This window comes from Heterodontus francisci, chromosome 17, assembly GCF_036365525.1.
Source record: "Heterodontus francisci isolate sHetFra1 chromosome 17, sHetFra1.hap1, whole genome shotgun sequence".
NCBI lineage: Eukaryota > Metazoa > Chordata > Chondrichthyes > Heterodontiformes > Heterodontidae > Heterodontus > Heterodontus francisci.
The window spans coordinates 36,834,496-36,855,376 of record NC_090387.1 but is presented as its reverse complement, the minus strand read 5'-3'; the positions used below and the strand labels follow the sequence as shown (position 1 = coordinate 36,855,376).

Sequence of the window (20,881 nt, the reverse complement as noted above, 5' to 3'; positions counted from 1 at the left end):
CTCTGTCTCTTGTGGTTTGTTTCATGCTTTCCCAAATGATCCAGCTGAGATCAGGAACTAACTAGTTGGTGATCACTGTGATAATTTAGCCACTTATCAGTACATACTAACCTGTAATGACTGCACTCTTCATTGCTGGAATACTGAGAAGAAAATTAAAACGATGCACTAAATCAATTTCCATTGAATGGATAACATATCATTACAATACAGCCACAGTTATGTTTATAGCCAAAAGCTTCGAGTTTATCTTTTTATTCCTTATCCACAATGCTTTATTGATCCCTTGTGATTATGCATATTTCTCATTACTTCACTAAGCCCTGTTTGTTTTGTATAAAGAGCCACTGTCTTAATGAAAAATATGTTCAGGAAAGCTTTTTGTTTGGAGAAAGAAATGAGCCAAATGAGCCATGCATCGTTTGACATGGTTTCCCTCATTGTACTCTGTGTCTGCAAACAAACAGGAAAAAATATTGCCAGTATGTGTTCCTGAAGAAAACCAGCCCAAGTTTTCTGGATCTGTGCCAAACCTACACTGAAACTTACACCAGTTTTTGTGCAGATCTTGTCAATAGGAACTTATGTCCAAATTTTCTGCGGAGATTATTTTTTTGACAGTGATATAAAACAAGCTAAGTAGGGGAAATATATTGGGCTGATGTCTTCTGGCATGACATCTCACTCTGAATCTCTTGCTGGTAATGCTCCTCTTTCTCTTCCATTATTATGCAGAACAGGGTATATCCATTCAGTAGGCCATTCCAGCTCCTGAGTCTTTGAATGTGTGGGGCATGGGCCTGAAAGTTTTCAGGAACACTAAGATGGAAAGCAGTTTTATTAAAGTTGCAGTAAGAATTTTTTTTTAAATGTGAAGAAAATTGCGATAAAACTCCATAAACCTCAATATCAAGTGATATGGGCCATGCTGTCCCTAGACTTTATTTATTCATTCACATGATGTGAGTGTCACTGGCAAGGCCAGCATTTATTGCCCATCCCTAATTGCCCTTGAGAGGTAATCATGAACGGCCTTCTTGAACCACTGCACTCCATGTGGTGTAGATACACCTACAGTGCTGTTAGGGAGGGCTCAGCTCAGTGAGGGAACAGCGATATATTTCCAAGTCAGAATGGTGTGTGACTTGGAGGGGAACTTGCAGGTGGTGGTGTCTGCTGCCCTTATCCTTCTCGGTGGTAGAGGTCATGGGTTTGGAAGGTGCTTTTGAAGGAGCCTTGGCGAATTGCTGCAGTGCATCTTGTAGGTGGATGTAAATCAAAACCAGCGGGTAACGCCAGGAAACATACTCAAGCTAGGATTCGTTTATTGGGGGGGCGGGGCTATGTTTCAGGCCATTGCATCTCAAAGTGGCACAAATGTTTGAGGAAATTTGCGCATAGCAATGTTTCAGCATAACATTTTTGCACACCAGTATCTATGCAAATTTGCTTGGAAAAATCGCAACTCTGCTCTTATGCCCAAGTTGTGCTGAAACTTTGCACAAATTCCTGGACTGATGTTATAGAGTCATTTATGGCAAAGAAGGAGGCCATTCAGCCCATCGAGTCCATGCCGACTCTCCATGGAGCTATGCTGTCAGTCCCACTCCCCGGCTTGATCCCTGTAGCGCTGCAAGTCCATTTAAACCACGTAACAGTGTTTCTACATTCCTGCAAAAATGTATTTCTTAGATTCCTCATTATTAGGACATTTCACTGTTACGATCATTTGTGACTTAATGGAACCTAATAAAAAAATTGTGAGGTTGACAGTCTTATCAATGTGTATGAGAGCAACTGTAGTGCTGAGAATTCATAGTTTTACAGATGAGATATGGTTAAGCATGTGAGTCTTAATCATGCATCATATGTTTTATGCGCTGAAATCGTACATTTGTTTCTTCTCTTTCAGATGCCTGTGGCAGTAATGATGGAAGACCTGCAGTTTGTCCCTAAAAGAGATCCATCTTCTTTTACGATGAGTTTTAAAGTGATTCAGTCATATTTGGCTTGCAGAATGTTGTTACCGTTCATCAAGAATAACTGACCATGCCTCTGAAAGAAGCTAGAGTCATTTAGTGCAGAGGTGCTGAGACAATAAGAAACTCCTGTTTGTGGTTTTGATATCATGACGGGAGACGCGCAGCATGTTTATGCAATTAAAGATTCAGACACTGATCCCAAACAGCAGCAAAAGGAGGAGGTTTTTGAACATTTCAATGAAAAAGATTCTGGAAAATTGAACAGCAGTGACAATAGCATATCTGAAAGCTGCAAGACTGTGCTGAATAATAGTTCCTTGAATAATTCTCATCTGCACAGAAAGAACAAGGAAAGCTATCATCAGAGAGAGGCTATAATTAGGCCACAACAAGCTGGAAGAATTGACTTTAAGTCTCTTCAGAACAGACCAAAGTTTTCTGGTGAAAGAACATGGTCGTCATCCAGTAGTTCAAGTGGCAAAAGCAGTCCGCAGTCACCTACTGGGAAAAACAAAGGAAGAGACAAAAACAAGAAGTATGGGAAAGGGCCTCCTCATCTTTATAAACTTAGTATTGTTAATTCACGATCCAACCCCACTATTGGAATAGCATATCCACAACAAAAGGTTACATCAACAAAGAAACTAGAAGGACACAGAGAGCTTGTAACAGGAAGCTATCGTTTTAATGTACCCAGCATACCTGAAAGAGAGGCAGAGCTCCAACAAGAGGACCTTAGCTACAACAGACGCTTTCAGGAGGATTCTGCAAACCATACCTCCACAAGTTATACCTCACACACTACGGTGGTCACATGCCAGCACCAAGCATTAAAAGCACAATCACAGGTAAATATTAATGTTTCCAGAGACAACTCCAATGGCCAATTACAATATCCAGAATTCCATGGAAATAGGAATAACTCTAACATTTCACCTTTCTCAGTGGATTGGCATTCTCCAGACAAGACATTTCCAGGTACTAACTATGGAATGCCCTCTTACAAACAGAGCACTTTTCCTGTAGCAGCAGAAAGCAATAAACCTAATGCACAGGGCTTTAGATCAATTCCATTTCAGTATCCACTCCCACAATTGCATGAGACATCTGCTGTTCCGTTCAACAGTGAATACAATAGTCAATGCCACTTTCAACAAGATTACTTAGATGTTCCACTGCCTAATAGCCAGGTAGCACATAGTGGTTTTGTCTTTCAGCTTTCAACTGATGGGCAAGAGGAATCTTTAAGGAATGGTCGGTATGGTACTTCATCAGATGGGAGAAACTACACACAGTCTTCCCACCAAACTCAGTTTGTGCGTCCATCCAATCAAGGTATTCAACTTCAGTCGCCTTTATCTCATTACAAAGGAAGAGCAGATCATCCAAATGATACAAATGGTACTATATCTTCTCCTGGTGCTATATCATCTTCTACTGGTGCTATTTCATCTTCTACTGGTGCTATTTCATCTTCTACTGGTGCTATATCATCCTCTACTGGTGCTATTGAGCAAAATCAGAGCACTTTCCAAGAAAACCAAACTATTTGTTCATCAGACACGTTTAGTTTGCACAATAATGGTGTTGGGTTTGTATCAATGAACAAAAGGTGCTCATCTTTAAAAGATAACCGAAGCACTGAAAGAATGGTCACTCAGAGAAAACCCCTGAGAAGAAACATGACTCACAATTCTTTACCCCAAATGCACTTTCAGGACAAAGTTTACGGTGGTTCTTCCAACAGCAGTGTTCTTGATGGTTTTGTGCCTTTTGATAAGAACATTTCAAATAAAATTCACAGTCACCCCAGGGTACCACAAGTTTGGGAAAGAAGTAACAAGATGTTTCCTACGAAGGACCAAAATTCTGCACCTTACTGTTCATCAGTTGCAAACCAATTTTCATATCCATGTCAATCTGTTACTAATTTATCACATGCTGACCACAGGCAGCATGTTCCAAGAAATGGTGCTTCTAGGTTGCCATGGCAGCAAATTCACCTTACATCTGCTATGCCAAACCAAAATAGAATAGAACTTTCTAGACAACTCAGTAGCCAGTCACTTGCTTTTCCAATTGACAGCTCAGAGTGGCAAGAATGTAAAAAAACACAAAAAAGTGCACCTATTTGTAATCCAGCAGCTTTTCATAACAAAAACCATGTACATAATGAAGAACTTCAAAATGCTAGAAGTGATGGGAGCAGACAAAATTGCAACACAGCTACTGCTTTTCCAATTCAGAATTGTCTTGACAATACTAATCCTTCACTGTGTGAGTCAGGAAATGCAAACACATTCTGTGGTTTGAACCAACTAGTTGCACCAGCATCTACAAGAAGTGGTGGGCACACAGCATTATCAATGCCAAAAGTTAGCTTAGTGTCAGCCTCTCCATACCAGTCTCCACCACCTTCACCAGCTCTCAACCCTGGATCTACCAGCACATGCTCATCTCTCTCTCCAGTGTCTACTGTGTACAGTGCCAATAGTCCTGTTAATCCCAATTCAGAAGAAATTCAACTACCCATTGTAGCCACACCACCTAATTTTTATCGTCAGCACTGCCACACTAAGGACAGGAAAAGTTTCAGTTCATCTGAACTGATTAATCCTGACCTTCTGCACCAAGATCCTATCAGAACATTTACATTTTCCTCAGCTGATCATTCCAGGGGAACCAAAGATAACCATCTGTTATATATCCAAGACAACACATTCCCACAGCAGAATGCTGAAAGCAATGGATGCACAAGTACCTTTGATACTGAATCTCAATCCTTCTCAGAACAGCAGCTTTTTGCTAATTCCCTTAGCAGTGCAAATCTTGACCAACTTGATGTACTTCTTACATGCAAACAGTGTGACCAAAATTTTAGCAATGTTGCTTCATTTCTTGATCACCGTCAGTATTGTGGACTCCATTCAGTTTGCCACACAGAGATGTATGAAGCACCCAGAATGGTGGAGAATAGAAGGTTCCAAGTGGAATCAGCAAAAACAGCAGTTCTTCATCCAACCCGAGGTGGAGTTGATCCACATCAGTCTTTACTTTGCTTAAACAAGCCATGTGATTTGTTATTAGACGGTGAAGCAGCAAATGATCCAAAGGATGACCCATTTAAACTTAATATTTTTAGTGGAACAGGATCCAGTTCGATATCACTCACAGCTTCTGATTTAGAGATTGATGATGCAAAACTCGATAGTTTAATCAATGAGACTCTGAATGGACTTGACTATCAATCAGATAATGCTGAAATTGACAGCAGCTTCATAGAAGCTTTTGCAGATGATGAGCTTTCGACATCAAAAAACACAGGAAATGGGCCAGTTTTTAAGACCAAAGACTGTATACCACTAGAAAACAAAATTATTACCAAGCTTACAGAAACAGAAGAGAAACAGGCTGTACAAATGAAGATTATGCATAATAATGGGAAAGCTGAAAGAAACATAAAGAGAAAGGAGAGAAACAAGCACCCTAATAGGAAAAGTGAGGAAAAGGATTCTGTGACAGCTCTTTCGTCTCGGTCATATTCCAGAAGGGTGGATAAATTCAGTGTTAAAAATTTCTCTCATGAGATGTCATTTGATCCCTTAAAGTACAGCAAAGCTAGTGAAAAAAATGGGAAACTAAAAGGGGGAAGAAAGCTGAATACTGATGCAACACTTCAGCGCAGAATAAGTGAGGTTTTATCTCAGCCAGCACAAAGTGTGAGAAAGAACGCAGAAAGAGGCAAGCACAAAAGTAACTCTGACATGCCGGGTACAGTTTGCCCAACTCCTTTAGAGGTTGTTACTATGAATAGCAGCTCCAGGTTATGCAGACCTGCTGTAAAGGACATTAAAAAAAGAAAGTCAGGTAGCAGAACTTGGAGCAAGGAATTGATTCAAAAGATTGTACAGCAGAAGAACAAACTGCACAAGTTACATGTGAAAGGTAACAAGCATTTGAAACTTCCTCTAGTAACTGAAAGGCTGTTGCCACCTCAACACAATAGTAAGTTGGGAGAATATGACTATATTTCAGATTCAGACCAAGAAACAGAACCTCTGAGCAACAAGTATAAAACTCCATGCTTAAATCGACTGGCTAAATATAGCATCACAAAGGAGCGTAAAACCAAGTGTGGAAGAGTTAAGGCTGAGGAATCCTGGAGATATATTAAAATCAGAAAAACTCCAGAATGCAGCATGGAAACAAAGAGTCACAATCAAACAAAGGGATACTACGGCAGTAGGTTCAGAAGGAGAAGCAGCCGTTCTTTTACTAGCAGTGATTATAGCAACATTACCAGTAGTTCAAGTGAAAATACCAACAGCCCTAATAGCACTGAACGAACAGACTCAGATAGTGAGAAAGGCAAAAATACTGCTAAAAGCAAAGACTCTACACTTACTTCCATTACTGATCATACTGCACATTCAGCTTTAAATGTAACAGCTACTTGTACAGGTAAACCAGCAGGAACTGCAAAAGGCAGTTTCATGAATGATTCAGCTCTTTCAAGAAGTACAAAAAAATTTTGTTCAGCAAAATTTTTACTTTCAGGAAGAAGGTCCCAAAGAACCAGCCATAACATGATGCATTTGGGTAATTACAATGAGTCACCCACAGCACAAAAAAAGGAGACAAAGGACCTGTGTATAGCAGGTTCTAACACAAGTCATATGGAGCTTGGTTATGTTAAAAGCAGACCACAGACCAGCAAGTCCTTTGAAAAAAATGTTGGCATGACAAGAACTGCCAATACATCACCAAATACTGAATTAATATTTGATCAAAGGGTGATGGAAAATTTCTCTTCTTGTGAAGACAACATTGTTGAATATCCCAAAACCAGTGTAAGTCAAAACAGTTCAACGCATATCCCTGAACTGACTACAGACATGAAGGATGAATTAACTGATATCAGCAAAAAAATGAAAGGCACGCTGGATGGATCCATAGTTGTCTATGAGCCAAATGCTGAATGTTTTTGTGATAATGCATCTGGATTTAATATTCAACCTCATGATGGTACTGCTCAGAATAGCATGAATACAATTTACTGTGGGCACAAAGATTTAGAAAATCAGCACCATTCAGATATTTTTGCAGAATCTCTGCCTGGTGGTTCTACACATCTGGAAGATATTCTTTTCTGTCAAAATGAAACTAGTGACAATTACTTACAGAAGAATCATGTCAAAAAGTTCATAAATGCATATGCACGAGAAAAATACCAAGCCAAAGTCAAGTCTCCAGTTTCTTTTAATACAGCAGGAATATTTGGAGACATCCCAGTATCAGGCTTTGTCAGTCAGCTATACACAGACACTTCAGTCAACAAAGAAAACTATTATGCATTTTCTTGCAGTACAGAAGCAGACAGCAGAGCAGCCTATCATCTGCAATATCCACCATTCCTAGAGCACAAGGATTGGAATTTGTTGCAAGACATGAGCACAATTTTACCAGAGGAGATTTCACATTTTGAGGCTCTCTCCATGCATCCAGCACAGAATAAGAAATTTGCCCATACTGCAGGAACATCTCCTATTGGAGCTTCGCCCTTTTTGACTGAGAAGGCTAATGATCAAAGCAGTTCCTTCACAGCCTCTTTATCAGATGATGATCTAGAAATAAAAAGGTTAGTGTCAGAGTTGGAAAATCAGCTTCAGACACCTAGAAGGAGTGATGAAACTACTGTTGCCCAAGTAAGCACTGAGCAATACATGAATGTAAATTTAAAAGATGGAACAGGTCCGCTTACATCACTGCAGCTCGAGCAAGATAATGGCAGTCAAAAGAATATATATATTCCAAATAATCACTTTAACAGTGGAAGTACTGATATGCACACAACAGAATATTGTACTGATCAAGTATCCAATCACCCGAAAGCTGCAGACCAAGGTACTGTTGGGAGCATTGAAGATAATGAAGACATTTGGGCCTGCTCTTTCCAGCTTGTGTCATTGGATGCTGAGCCAGATTTTCAAACACCTGATAAAGTTTGTGAAAATCCAGGTTCTCCTTCTAAGGATAATCAAACCCACTATCAGGTGGGTCTTAAAGACCCTGAAAACACAAAGGAAAATGAACATTGGCACAGTAATCAAGAAGAAAGCAATGTGTCCCCTGACAGTCACTCAGAAAAATCAAAGGAAAAATTAGAAAATCAGCATTACACAGAAAATCTAATTGCAAGTCTTGCAATAATGTCAGATACTGCATTAGGCAACAATTCATTGGAACCAAGTCCAGTTGGGGAAGAAGGATCTTATATTCTAAGCAAAAATGAAAACTGCTCTAATTGTAGCAGTGCAGACAATGACAAGTCATTTAACCTCTCTCCTCAGTATGGATCTTTTGAACATGATGTTGCAGAGAAACAGCCAGAACATGAGCATAATGCAGGTTTGTTCACATTTGGGAACACTGCGTCCTCACCTTGTGTGAAAGAAATTGTCTGTAGAACAGAAAGTGATGTCAGTTTTGTTCATGCTGATGATTCACAAGAGAAGTTATTTGTAAACCACAATCAGAAAAGTACAACCAGCAACCAGTCAAATAGCAAAGCTGAAATATCTGCCTTGCTCTCAGAATCTGAAGAAGCTGAACCATCATTGATCATTACAAGTCAGATTCTTTCTCCTGAAAGCTCTCCACTGATAAAATATAAAGGAAGGACAAATGATAATGCCGATGCATCATTTGTTGTAACAAGCTCTACTGAACAATACTGCAGCGCAAAGAAAATTATCCATGTCTCCCAAGAATCAACTGAAAACCCCTTGCAGCAACTGCAGCTCTTTGTTGCCCGAACAGTACCATGCAATGAAGAATTAATGATGATGCCTTGCTACTTAGTACCACATGCTCTGACAAACCAGATGTCAAACGATAACAGCAGTTCTGAGCAAAATACAGATAATGCCATTAATGCTAAAGAGAAAACTATGTATTTACAAGGCATAAGCAAAAGTGAATGTCAGACCTTGAATGTTGATGCAAGTACCAAGAGTCAAGACTGTTTGCCAAGTGTACAATGTGTGTCTGAAAACATTGCTGAAACACTGACTGAAAAAGTCAAAGAAAATTCTAATTCACAGGAATGTTCTCATAGTGAAGTACACTCTATGGTTACAAGTCAGCTATTAACATCACAGATCCCTGGATCCCAGCATTTAAAGAAAATTGCAGAATCCAAAGATGGTGTAATTGGCAAACCTGACCTTACAGAGGACCAGTGTGGCTTATCACTCAATGTGATGAATAAAAATGCAGCAACGATGCAGGGGAATCATTTCATTGAAAATACAGACAATTCACAAAATTCCAATCAAAGCTCTGTGTCACTGGTTTTTAAAAGACAGGCAAAAACAGAAAAAGTAACTTCTGCTGTTTTAAGTAGTGACATTGTAGGGCAATCAGCAGAAAAAGGCAAACAGTATTTGGTTGTTTCGGAAAAAAACTTGCAACCTGATCAGTTAAATTGTCCTCTGCCTCAGACATATGCTGGTGAAAATAACTGTGATGAGAAAAAACTGGTAAAGCTTTTAAATATAGATGACATTCCTCAGTGCAAACCTACATTAGATATTACTGACCCAATGAAAAAGCCTAAATGTCAGCTCTGTACAAATGAAATATTGCCATCCATTGATGGAAATTTGTCAAACAAGAACAGAAACGACCATTTGCCCGGGGTTTGTAATTTGACGCAACCTTCTGAATTAGACACAGTATGTTCCTGGAGGAAAAGCGTTTCAGAACAGCTGCCTCTGAGTTTACCGGGAAATTATTCTAATATTGTGCTTATGCAAAATGATAAATGTGGGCAGCAAAAACTATCAAACAATTCTAAAGACAATTTTCTTCCAAAGGATGATACATGTAAAGAATCGTTGTCATTTTTTCATCTGCCATACAATTCTCAAAATACAAAGAAAAAATCCCTTTGTTGTATAACTGAATCTCAGGAAAATGTAATTAAACATGACATTGAATATAAACTAGCAGAGAAGCAAGCTCATGATAATCACTCTGCTTTAAAAACTGTATCAATAGGAGAAATTATTTCTGATGAAATAATCCTATTGTCTAAAAGAAGTGAAGAATTGCCTACCACTGTAACAACTAGTGATTATGCAGCAAAGGATTCAGATAAAAGTACTGCTGACAATGACAATCCATCATTTTCTGGGAAAGATAGTACCAGTGATAATAGATTTTCTGAACAAACTGCATCAATGCTTACCAATTTGCCCATATATGTCCAAACCAAATCTAATGATTGTTCGACATCTGAAATGTTAGCTAAATCTCCCACATCAGATCTTGCTTGCAGTGTAAATTTGGAAATAAATAATCTGTGTACACCTTCAAATGATTCAAGTCCCTTGGTACAAAGTGAAGAGCATTGCAAGTGTGCCTGTAATGAGATTTTGTGCCCACATTACAATGAAAGTGTTACCCCTTCTTTTCATGGCCAATTGCTTGAGCTGCAATCACCTCCCCAAAATGTTCCAGATTTAAGTGTGAATTGCTCACTCCTTGTTGATTCCTTTTCCATGGAAACCTTAAGTAAATATTCAAACAGTGATAATAGTGACAACTCTGCCAAAAAAAAAACAGGTAATGATTCAAATGCCAAAACAGACTGTCATACAGAGAAAGCCCCCTTAAAGCTTGAAGAAAACATACAAGCGTACAAAGGTGAATTGTTTCCCAATGGAATTAAGAAGATAGAAGGTAATCTATTCACTGACAATGTTACCATGCTCACCAATTCAGAATCTTTGTCTGAAGATGATAAACCCGGTTGTACAATGATAGACCAACAGAAGTATGAAGCAACTGGGATTAGAGATAATGCGAAACAAATGAAAGAGTGCACAGATGGCAAGACTGCTAACGAGTTAACGCAGATTTCTGATGAGTTTAGAGATGAAGTTGTTAAAGAAAGTGATGTCAGTGGGAACCCAGGCTTATTTCATCTGAGTGGAGAAAGATCACAGCCAGTAATGAACATATTGGGAAGGAATGAGAATGGTGAAAAAGATGGTATGAGTAGGGATGATGTACTGAGCAGTTTACTGTTTTCCAGGTCACTGAGTGATTTGCCCAGCAGTGAGCATTTAGATTTGGTGGCTAACAATTTATTTTCAGAAAATGCTTCGAAAACTGATTCAGAGAAATTGGTTGAGTGTTCCAAATCTGCAAAACAGCATAATCCGCAAGCTGTCATAATGTGCAATGTATGTTCAGCGTCCTTCAGATCTAAACAAGGCTTAGTGAGACATAAAGCCATCAAACATCACTTAAAAGATAACACATTAATTCAAAACAAAGTAAACATAATTCAAGCAAATTGTATTCAAACAGAGGAAGCAAATTCAGCTTGGAAACAAGGCATACAAAATGTCTTACCTTGTACATCAGAAAAGAAAACCCACACAGAGGACAAAGTGGCACCATGTTCTTTAGATGATTCTGTAAATAAGGAAATTGTTCAGTTTGATCAGCAACAGCTCTTAAAAAGAGATAAACACACCAAAGCAAATAGTTCTACATTTATATCAAATGAAATTGTATTACATTGCAAAGAAAATCAACATCTCAGCAAAGCAGCTGTTAATATAGATGAAATCCACTATGACAGCACAAAGGAAGAAGCTAAGCCTTGTGTCATACAATCTCGTCAGGATACTGGTGTAATAGCATGTAAAGAAAAATCTGAAACAAAGCAACTTGCTAAATTGCCCTCAAAATCTAAAAAATATTCTACAAGGCCTTATTCAATAGGCACAAAAAACAATGCAAGACAGGGAAAGAAACAAAACTACAGCCTACCTAATCCCACAAAAGACAAGAGTAGGAATGTTGGAAAAGATGAACCAGAGCTATTTTTCAATGGTATTACTGGTCCTGACTTTTTGCAATCAGTTGCACAATCTGGGCAGCAGATGAATGTCAGCTGTGGAAAAGAGGATAGTGAGGCCTGTCCTCTATTACAGCTTCAGGTAATGGCAAAATCATGTGAGAGTACTGTAAATCAAGAACAGACAGAAGATGCATTATCAACAAGCAAAACAATCAAAATGTGTATTACATCAAAAGAATGGGTGTCACGAGAAAAGTTTTCAAATAATGAAACTATAATTGTAGAAGAGAAAGAATGTAACCTAATCAGTGTTCTATTGAAAGAAAAACAGTATAAGGAAGAGTGGAATGGTGGGTTTGAACCCCAGATTGATGTTGCTGGAAAGTGTTCCTTAAATAAAAACACTCAGAATGACAACCATATAAAAATAGAGCAAGAGGCAAGTGAAAAAGATTTACTGCAAAAGAACATTGAATGTCAACATTCCGAACAAGTTATTCCTTCAGTATTTAACAGTTCAGTGCTCAACCAGGTTAATAGTTCTGCATTACAAATAACAGAGATGAACCCGCGAGCAGTGGATCATGATACAATATCAGGTAGGAGCAACGATGAAAACTCTTTTAATAAAATGCAGGACATGACAGCATCGAAACCCTGGGATGAACCATATTCTATTGGTCTTGAGATACCTGTTTTAGAGGTAATTCATCCAAATTCAGAATCACAACGTCTTTCAAATATGAACAGCAAAATATCACAAATATTTCCAGAAGAAAACACAATTGTCAGAAAAAAATGTCCAAGGGTTTATGGAAAAAGAAGCAAAAAATGTAAAGTGGATACAGCATCAAATACATTTGGAACGTTTTCTGCAGATTTTATGATTGAAGATAGTGAACAAGTTCCTATGTCCTGTAGAGATGATCTTCACAACATCAAAAGACCAGATCACTATGAAACCATTTCAATGGATGATGCCCTCATGTTGCATACAAGTCATAATATCAAAACAGTAGCCAGTAAAAGTATTTCTGTCTGTGATGGACTTAAAAGACTTAGAGATGACACACATGAATGCAGAAATCAAGGTGCCCTGGAAAGGACAGACATATCTGAAAATGATAGCAGTAATATAGTGGCATTAATGTATCAAAACAGCAAAATAGAAACCGTGTCTGATACTGTTCTAAATTCTACAGTATGGAGCAATCCCCAACAAGTAGTAGGCATCTCAACACATGGTGACATTACCTCATTAGATGTGTCTTTAGAAAAAGTGGCACAAACACAAAATTGTATTTCTATCATTCAGAGTCAACAGGAACTATCAGAATCAGTGTCTTCCCAACTGTTAGAACCTTATAGTTTGGCCTCTGATCAGGGCATTCTGTCAAGTTTAGATGCCAGTGATATCCAAGTCTTAAACCAAAGTTATGAACCTCCAGATAGGCATCTATTTAATTCCCCTGAGAATAAGTCTTCTATTTCAAAAGTTGCTACCAGTATGAGTGAAGAAACAAGCCGGGACATAAAATTATCCAAGGTGAGGTCAGAGGAGGGGAAAATAGCAAAAAACCGCAGCGACATCAGTATCAAATCCAAAGATAAGCAGTACAAGTGTAAAGTTTGCTTTCGGTGGTTCCTCACTCTTGGAGAACTCGACTTTCACAAACTCTCACATAATCCTTCTCCTCCACCAACATGTTACATGTGTGTTCAACGGAAGTTTAGTTCCAGAGAACAACTGAGGGATCACCTGAAGGAAAAGCATGCAAAAAATAAAGCAGGAATATGGACCTGTGGCATGTGCCTGAAAGAAATCTCTGATGTTTGGATGTACAATGAGCATTTGCGTGAGCATGCCACTCAGTTTGCCCGGAAAGGACAAGCTCAAAAATCAGTGATTGGATTGTCCAGCTGTTTTAGTGAAGATAGTGCGATGAAAAACTTTTTTAACACACTCCTGAATAAAAAGCATGGGAAGCCAACAAAAATAGTTGAATCAGTGACCAGGTCTCTTATTAAAGAGACCAAGACCCTAAAAGAAAACCAAGAAGAAACTTGCAAAATCAAAGAGCAAAGTGACACAAGTGTTAAAAATAAACTGAATTTTACAAGTGCACTTAAACTGTCAACTTCCTCAAATCCAGAGCTTATGCAGAAGACTGAACCAATACAGAAGAATATTTCCATCCATCCTGATTGCAAGGATCCTTCAAGAGATTGTCATCATTGTGGGAAACAATTTCCTAAACCATTTAAACTTCAGCGACACTTAGTTGTTCACAGTTTGCAGAAAATTTATTTATGTTATAAGTGTCCTATTTTCTATTTGGACATGCAGGAGCTGAGAGCCCATCTTAAAGGTGAACACAGAGTAGTAGAAGAACCTGAAGTTAAACATACAACGCTATATACATGTGAGATGTGTGCTGATGTTATGCATGTCATAAAAAAGTCTTTTATCTGCAGTACTTGTAACTACACTTTTTCAAAAAAAGAACAGTATGATAGGCATATGGAAAAGCATCTGGCAGGGGGGAGTAAGACCCATAAATTCAGAGGAGTGATGAGACCACATGTTCCTTTGCAGGATGGAAATCTTGATCCACAGGACAGTCTAACCCAGTCTTGCTCCAGTCTTTCTTTGCCACCTAATAAAAAACAGAAGGTCAATCACAATGGTCTGATTGAAATTAATACAGAAAATAATATTGTGACTAATTCTTCTATTCATTTTAAGCACAATATTTCTGAAGGACCAGTGCATGGGCCTCCAGATTTCTTACCAGACATAGTAAATGATACAGCAGCAAAGCTAAATGATTTGACACCAAAACATACGGATATTGTTGGTGACTTTTCTGAGCTTCTGGTGGAACTGGAGCAATCACAACCAAATATTGCGACTTCTCCACCGTGTCTCTCCCCAGTTGTTTGTCATCCATTATCTGATGACCTGCATTTAGTTGATTCAGATGTTCCACCCGTGCCAGATATGCACAGTCAGCTCTACAATATGACATCCTCTTTGAGTTCAGTGAATACGTGTGCTATTAAACCAAATGTCAATGTTGATCAAAGTGACCATTCAACAAAAGAAAACACAAAACAAACCGAATCATGTGACTGTTCTAAACAAACGAATGACCTCCAGAAAATATCTTACAGTAGCCATGTCAAAATGGCAGCTATTGATAAGACAAAGCAAAATTCCAGTGAATATAAGCCTTCAGAGAAACAAATCATAGATTTAGAGGCAAAACATGGTCAAAAAAAGCGAAAAGAACCCAAGCTTTCTAGTGTCAAATACAGTAGTAGCTACAGGATAACTGTAAATGAGGGGAGCAAAAAGAGAAAACAGATCAGAAGTGACTACATGAAGAAATCTGACATTCCACAAGATAATCTGGGTATTACTACTTCCAAAGATGAGACAACAGGCAGCCATCTAACCTCCAGAGCAAAACCATGGACAAACAGCTCTCAATCTAAAAAAAATGGAATGAATTTTTGTTTACTTAAGCAACCAGAAATGCGATTATTCAATGGAGAATTCAGGCACAAGAAAGAATTAATCTCAAAACCTCTGCTTTATTCAAAGGGAGGAGCTCAGACTGTGAGCGGTTCAATTAGAAAACATAGATTGATGCAAGGTATAAAGCCTATTGAATCACATAATTATCGGACAGCAGAATCACAGAGTAATCTTCTCAGCCAATTATTTGGACAAAAAATAACCAGCTTCAAGATTCCTTTAAGAAAAGACACCTCAGAGTGAATTAATGCAGCTGACTTATGGGGCTATTGATAATTGAATCCTCAAAGCCTTAAATTTCTTCAGCATTATTTCCGCATATAGCTGGAATGGTCTTGCACAGACGTCTCTGTGAAATACTTCACTTTGTGTCCATAATATCATACTTTGATTCACCTGCTTTGTCATGTACCTATGATGACTTTGATGTCACGAATGAAAAGATTTAATCGCTTTGAACAGATTGAGTTCTGATGCGTAATTGTCTTAAACATCAGAGTATCATTCGAGTATTGATGAAATGTGTTAATTCAAAATGCCAATCCTTAAAACTATGTCCATTTTCACTGTGGGTGTCATTAAAGGAAGTGTCATTTTTAGTTATTCTGCATCATCTGAAACACTTAGAGTCCTAATGTAATATTTTTTTTCCAAATCGAGGAATACTTTGTTAAAATGGCTACATAGTTATAAATAATTGTTTGATTGAAATTGATATGTGTTCAAAAGAACAATGGAAATTCCCAGATATAAAGACGGCTAACAAAATTTACAGTATGCTAAAAATATGGTGACTGAGTAGAACATCTTTGGAAAGCTATGTAACTTTGTAAGAAACTAAAGTAAGGCATCATTCATCACTTCTTCTCCAGAATTGCTAATCTTTTCTCTTTTCTCCTTGTTTTCCTTCCCTCTTCAGTCAGTCGAAGTAACCAGTCTAACCATTGCATCATCATGTTGACATCATTGTCAGCTTTTGTGGTTGTGGTGACCATTGTCAATCTTTCATTCAGGTCTTTCTATACTTGGTCCCATCTTGATCATCTCAGCTTTGGTCTTTTCCCTTCCATTGCCTATTGAGAATACCAATTGTCTGCAAACATACCCACCATAATCTTCTCACTATGTCATGCTCTCCATCTCACTACAGGCCACTCTTTCTCATAACTCCAGTGTCGGTCATATTCTCCTCCAAACTGAATCTGCAAATTCTCCTTATACAAATTATTTCAAAAGTATCCAACCTCTTTGTTGTCTTTGACAGCGATCAGCTCTCAGCACCAATTAGAAGTATTGTAATGTTACTTTTCATTTCCAAAGTATTTCCTTCAGTCCATCAAAAATGCCTCGAGCCAGTACAAAAAGAAAAATCTAGAAATACGCGGCAAATCAGCCAGCATCTATGAAAAGAACAGCACCATAGAAAAGATTTGTAAATTCTGAAAAAAAAAGACTTTGAGTGAGGATGAACTTGTAGAAGTAAATACCACCTTGAAGTAGTTCTTAATAGTGCAATTTATTAAACCAGCATCAATGAACTAAAGGTTGAAGAGACAGATAACTATTACGACACTTTTTATAAGTACAGATTTGAACACTCACATTTCACCTTGTGGAACAGTTGATAATTACTTTGGTGCTCCTCATGTATATAATTGAATTAAAATAATGAAGCTTTAAATATGCTGCAGCACCAAATTCCGAGTTCGTACATCGTAGACCCACAGACACTGTTGTTGCAAATATGTTCCATATATTTTCTTCTCCGTAATGAGAGGGGTGAACTTTACATCAGCTCTGAACAACATAAACAGTAATTGGTGCTATTTTTGTAATGTGAATACCGTCTTCCTCAAGCAAAACAATTGGAAAGTCGCTTTACATGTTGGAAACACATTATGTTGAATTGAAATTTTGTATACTGATTTTATCTTATGTGTAAATCTTTAAATTGTATGCTTATTTCGTTTGGAATACAAACTCAGGTGCAAGAAAAGATATTTGATATTGACGAACTCCTTGATCAAGGAGATATACTATATGCACTGAAGTTAGGATGCAGACATTTGGAGTATGTTATGGCTGTTCTGCAAATTTTAGATCAAAGGTGCTTTATTCTGTTTGATTTGTATCTTTATATCATATTGTAAAATATTTAGGTAATTTACTTTTGGGTGCAATGCATATTTCAGAAATTTATTTTAGTATTGTTCAAAAAAATGTTTGCAGTCTTAATTCGTAAGTGTGTTGCAAAAGTGCCTTTCAGTATCGTATAAATGTTGGTTATTACAAACCTAAGATGCATCTTTTTTTACAATATTGTATACATGTATTGACTGAGTTTTCAAAATCTTTATATGGAAAGTTAAACAATCGCATTACGCTAAAAGCAATACATTGTGTATATATTGCAACAATAGTTTGCCGACTTTACACAAAGCAGAAATGCTTAAAAACTACTTATGTTGGACTTTTTGACCAATTTGCCTTTGCAGCTTTCTATAAATTCGCAGATGATATTTGCACGTGCACTTAAATAAATATTTTCAGCATGTTTAATTCTCGCAGGAAACAAGTGTGAATTAATACGCTGTGTTGTTTTATATATTTTATTGCTTGGAAAATGTTGAATTATTGATACTTTACTAATGTTTTAAAAGCGGGTTACAGTGATCATCCGTAGAAATTACTTTGCAATTTTGCACTCCTAGTCGGAAGCCTTGCACATCGAAAGCACATTTTGGAAATTTGGGTGTGTGCTGCACATGACTTTCAAATCATTTAAACCAACAGTTAGACAATCATGCACAATGGCATTCAAATTTCTAACATGCACTGCCAATGGCATAGGCTTTCGATCAAAAGGGGAAAGTCAGATAATTATCCCATGTGCTTTTGTCAAAAGTATAATTAATTCTGTTCTAGAAGTTTTTACATTGATGGCTCTAACATGTGTGTAGTTCGAAAACTAGTGAGCAGTTCATAATGAGGCCTGTTTCTGTGGGTGTCAGTTGTTCTCATCAGTTTCTGTATCTATATCTCTCCAATTATAAAATTATTTAATGTAATATAATCTAATGCTCCTCTGTGTGTATGTGAGAGAGAATCTGAGTGAGGACAGCTCTCTACTTTCACCTTATCTGATTCCTCTCTTTGTATTTCACTGAATGCCTTCCTGATCCTATTATTTCTTCACTTATTTTCTTCTATTTGCCATCTTGCTCTCCTCTCTTTCTGTTTTCTACATTTTTCCTTTTTTACCGTTTCACTTAATCTTTCCTTTTCTCGAGGTTTCCAGGTTTTTTCTTTTCACAATTTTTCTTTCATATTTTTGTTTCTCATTTATTCTCTTTCTTTATACTTTTCTGATTCTTTTACTCCATTTTCCAACTCTAAATTGCAGTCATATTTGCCTCGAGTTAGCTTATCAACACTGATACATGTTCTGGAATCGTGTTATGATGGCTGTTGTTCCAGTCAAACTGTCCTGCTTTTTAACTTTACATTTTACCCATTATCTATTATACATAACTGAATATCATCAAAGCTTAATATCAATTTTTATATTACTGACACTGGAGGTTTCCATAAGTTTTGAAGTTAATTATTTAGTTAATATATGCATGTTACTTGAAATGGGTTACAGGGTACACAGGTAAATTGCAAAAGCCATTTTCAAACCTCACTAAATATAATGAACAGCATCCCAAACTGAAGAAGTAATGATTTCTATATCCAACTACTTGTTACGTAAGTCACTGAAATTTGTACTGTGTGCTATTATTCTCCAGGCTTATAAAGGCCACAGCTGTATACTGCACGAAGATATCAATGGACTGGTTAAGTGGGCAGAAAAGCTTCAAATAGAATTTAATCTGGAGAAATGTAGGTAATGTATTTGGGGAGGACAAACAAGGCAAGAAAATACACAATAAATGGTAGGATACTGAGAACTATAGAGGAGCAGAGGGACCTTGGAGTGCATGTCCACAGATACCCCTGAAGGTAGCAGGATAGGTAGATATGGCAGTTAAGAGGCATGTGGAATACTTTTTTAACTGAGGTATAAAGTATTCCACAGGTAATGCTAAAACTGTATAAAACACTAAGTTAGGCATACAATTCTTGTCACTGCACTACAGGTAGGATGTGATTGCACTAGAGAGGCTAGAGAGCAGATTTACAAGACTGTTGCCACAACTCCCGAATTTTAGCTATGAGGAAAGATTGGATATTTTATTTAATTTAGAGATACAGCACTGAAACAGGCCCTTCGGCCCACCGAGTCTGTACCAACCAACAACCACCCATTTATACTAACCCTACAGTAATCCCATATTCCCTACCACCTACCTACACTAGGGGCAATTTACAACAGCCAATTTACCTATCACCTGCAAGTCTTTGGCGGTGGGAGGAAGCCGGAGCACCCAGCGAAAACACACGTGGTCACAGGGAGAACTTGCAAACTCCGCACAGGCAGTACCCAGAATCGAACCCGGGTCCCTGGAGCTGTGAGGCTGTGGTGCTAACCACTGCGCCACTGTTGTTTTCTATGGAACAGAGGAGGCTGAGGAGAGAAATAATTGTTGTGTGTACAATTATGAGGGGTCTTGATAGGAAGGATCTACTTCCCTTAACAGTGAAGTCAATAATTAGGGGCAAAGATTTAAAGTAATTGGTAGAAAGATTATAGGGGAGTTGAGGAGAAATCTTTTCACCCGGAGGACGGTGGGCATCTGGAACTCACTGCCTGAAAGGGTGGCAGAGGCACAAACCATGATCACAGATAAATATATTTGGATATGCACTTGAAGTGCCGTTAACCTACAAGGCTATGGGCCAAAAGCTGGAAAATGGGATTAGATTGGCTAGCTCTTTTTGGGCCGTAACAGACATGATGGGCCAAATAGCCTACTCTATGCTGTAAATTTCTATGATTCTGTTCGGTTCAGACTAGTATTAGTACATATATGTAGGATAGAGATGCAGGCCTGCCTCTTTAAGCCACTGCAAGACTTTAAATCCTACACAATGTGCTTCGCACCAGTAGGCAAGCTTCCAATCCCGTAGGGATTCATCCCAGTATTAAAATTAGGCTTATGTATACATATCCTACATATCCTTTATGTATGGTACTTGCATATTGTTAACTGAGCACTAGATGATCCCACCCCCCCCGTACATTGTTGCAATTACACTTGTTTTGTTATTCTTTGACGGAATATTCGTGAGGATCTGGAAATAAATGCAACAGTTAGTTATTACAACACCAACTCGAGTATTTATTCAGATGTGACAAATCCAGATATATGCACAGGATCAGTGCACTGTGAGTCAGGTGGTAACAATTCTCATAATGTTTCCGCATCCGATTGATTTCTTTTGTCCAACTTCAAGACTGGCAACATAGAATTGAGTTCCACTGCTTCCTTTTATAATGGATTTAACCCTCATACTATTTAATGGTATAACATTAGA

The 20,881-nt window shown here is 37.9% G+C and overlaps 1 protein-coding gene across 1 annotated transcript; it reads left to right on the top strand.

Moving 5' to 3' along the window:
- The first annotated feature begins 2,128 nt into the window (after positions 1-2,128).
- LOC137378585 (zinc finger protein 469) lies at positions 2,129-15,643 on the top strand. Its single transcript, XM_068048889.1, has one exon. The coding sequence runs from the start codon at positions 2,129-2,131 to the stop codon at positions 15,641-15,643; it is 13,515 nt and encodes a 4,504-aa protein (XP_067904990.1).
- The last annotated feature ends 5,238 nt before the right edge of the window (positions 15,644-20,881 follow it).